This window comes from Sphaeroforma arctica, assembly GCF_001186125.1.
Source record: "Sphaeroforma arctica JP610 unplaced genomic scaffold supercont1.10974, whole genome shotgun sequence".
Taxonomy (NCBI): domain Eukaryota; class Ichthyosporea; order Ichthyophonida; genus Sphaeroforma; species Sphaeroforma arctica.
Genome location: NW_014029584.1, coordinates 1 through 877, shown reverse-complemented (window position 1 = coordinate 877; position 877 = coordinate 1). Strand labels below are relative to the sequence as shown.

General features: G+C 37.7%; 1 protein-coding gene across 1 annotated transcript; it reads right to left on the bottom strand.

Moving 5' to 3' along the window:
* Positions 1–291: 291 nt before the first annotated feature.
* On the bottom strand, positions 292–468 carry SARC_17493 (hypothetical protein; the record flags this gene model as incomplete). The annotated part of the gene is made up of 1 exon (XM_014288413.1): positions 292–468. A coding segment is annotated over one exon (177 nt), but the record flags the coding sequence as incomplete, so codon positions are not given.
* Positions 469–877: the final 409 nt, after the last annotated feature.

Genomic DNA, 877 nt, shown 5'->3' with positions numbered 1-877 from the left:
TATATAGACAAAGACATATACATATACCTATACATATACATATATATACGTATATATATACATATACCTTTACATTTATATACATATGTGTATACATATACATATACATATACAAATACATAGGCATTTAGATATAGATATAGATATAGATATAGATGTGTACACATATACATATACATATACATACACACACTTTATACATATACATATACGTACACGTTCAGATATACTTGTACATAAAGGTATACATGTAAATATACACAATAGACGAATAGCCATATTGTACCATACCTTCGCAACGGTTATAGTGCTACCCGCAGGTATCAGTGGTTCCATGGCAACCGATGCTTTTTCGTTGATAGCCGTTGCAAATGCCGCCAGCTTCTCCCGCCAGGCCTCCTGAAGTGATGTGTATGGAAGTGCTGTATTAATACGCAAATCCTCTGAGTACGTCAGGATACAATACATATGCAGAGACACGTAGAGATATGTATTTTGCAAATGTGAAAGGTGCGTCAGAATACGGTTTATAAGACAGTCGCAGAGCCGTGAACTTTGCGGACAGAACATTGACATACCGTACTGATCCTAACCCTAAAGCCTACAACCCTAAAACCCTCAGAAATGGATGTATACTAATTTTTAGGTTTTGGCCCAGCCGATGAGTTCTGGTCAAATATTGTACGTAGTTATGGCCAAGGTTGTGGGGCAGACTTTGGCAGGGAGCACGTGAAAGAGAAATCACTAGCCAAACATACTTGATTATAGACAGAGTGTGTGGCAGGAGAACTGCCACACGCTACACCACTAAACTAATAACATAGTGTAACAAATCTGTTATTGTGTGAGTCTAACTATCGCCTAAGAATCACTCACA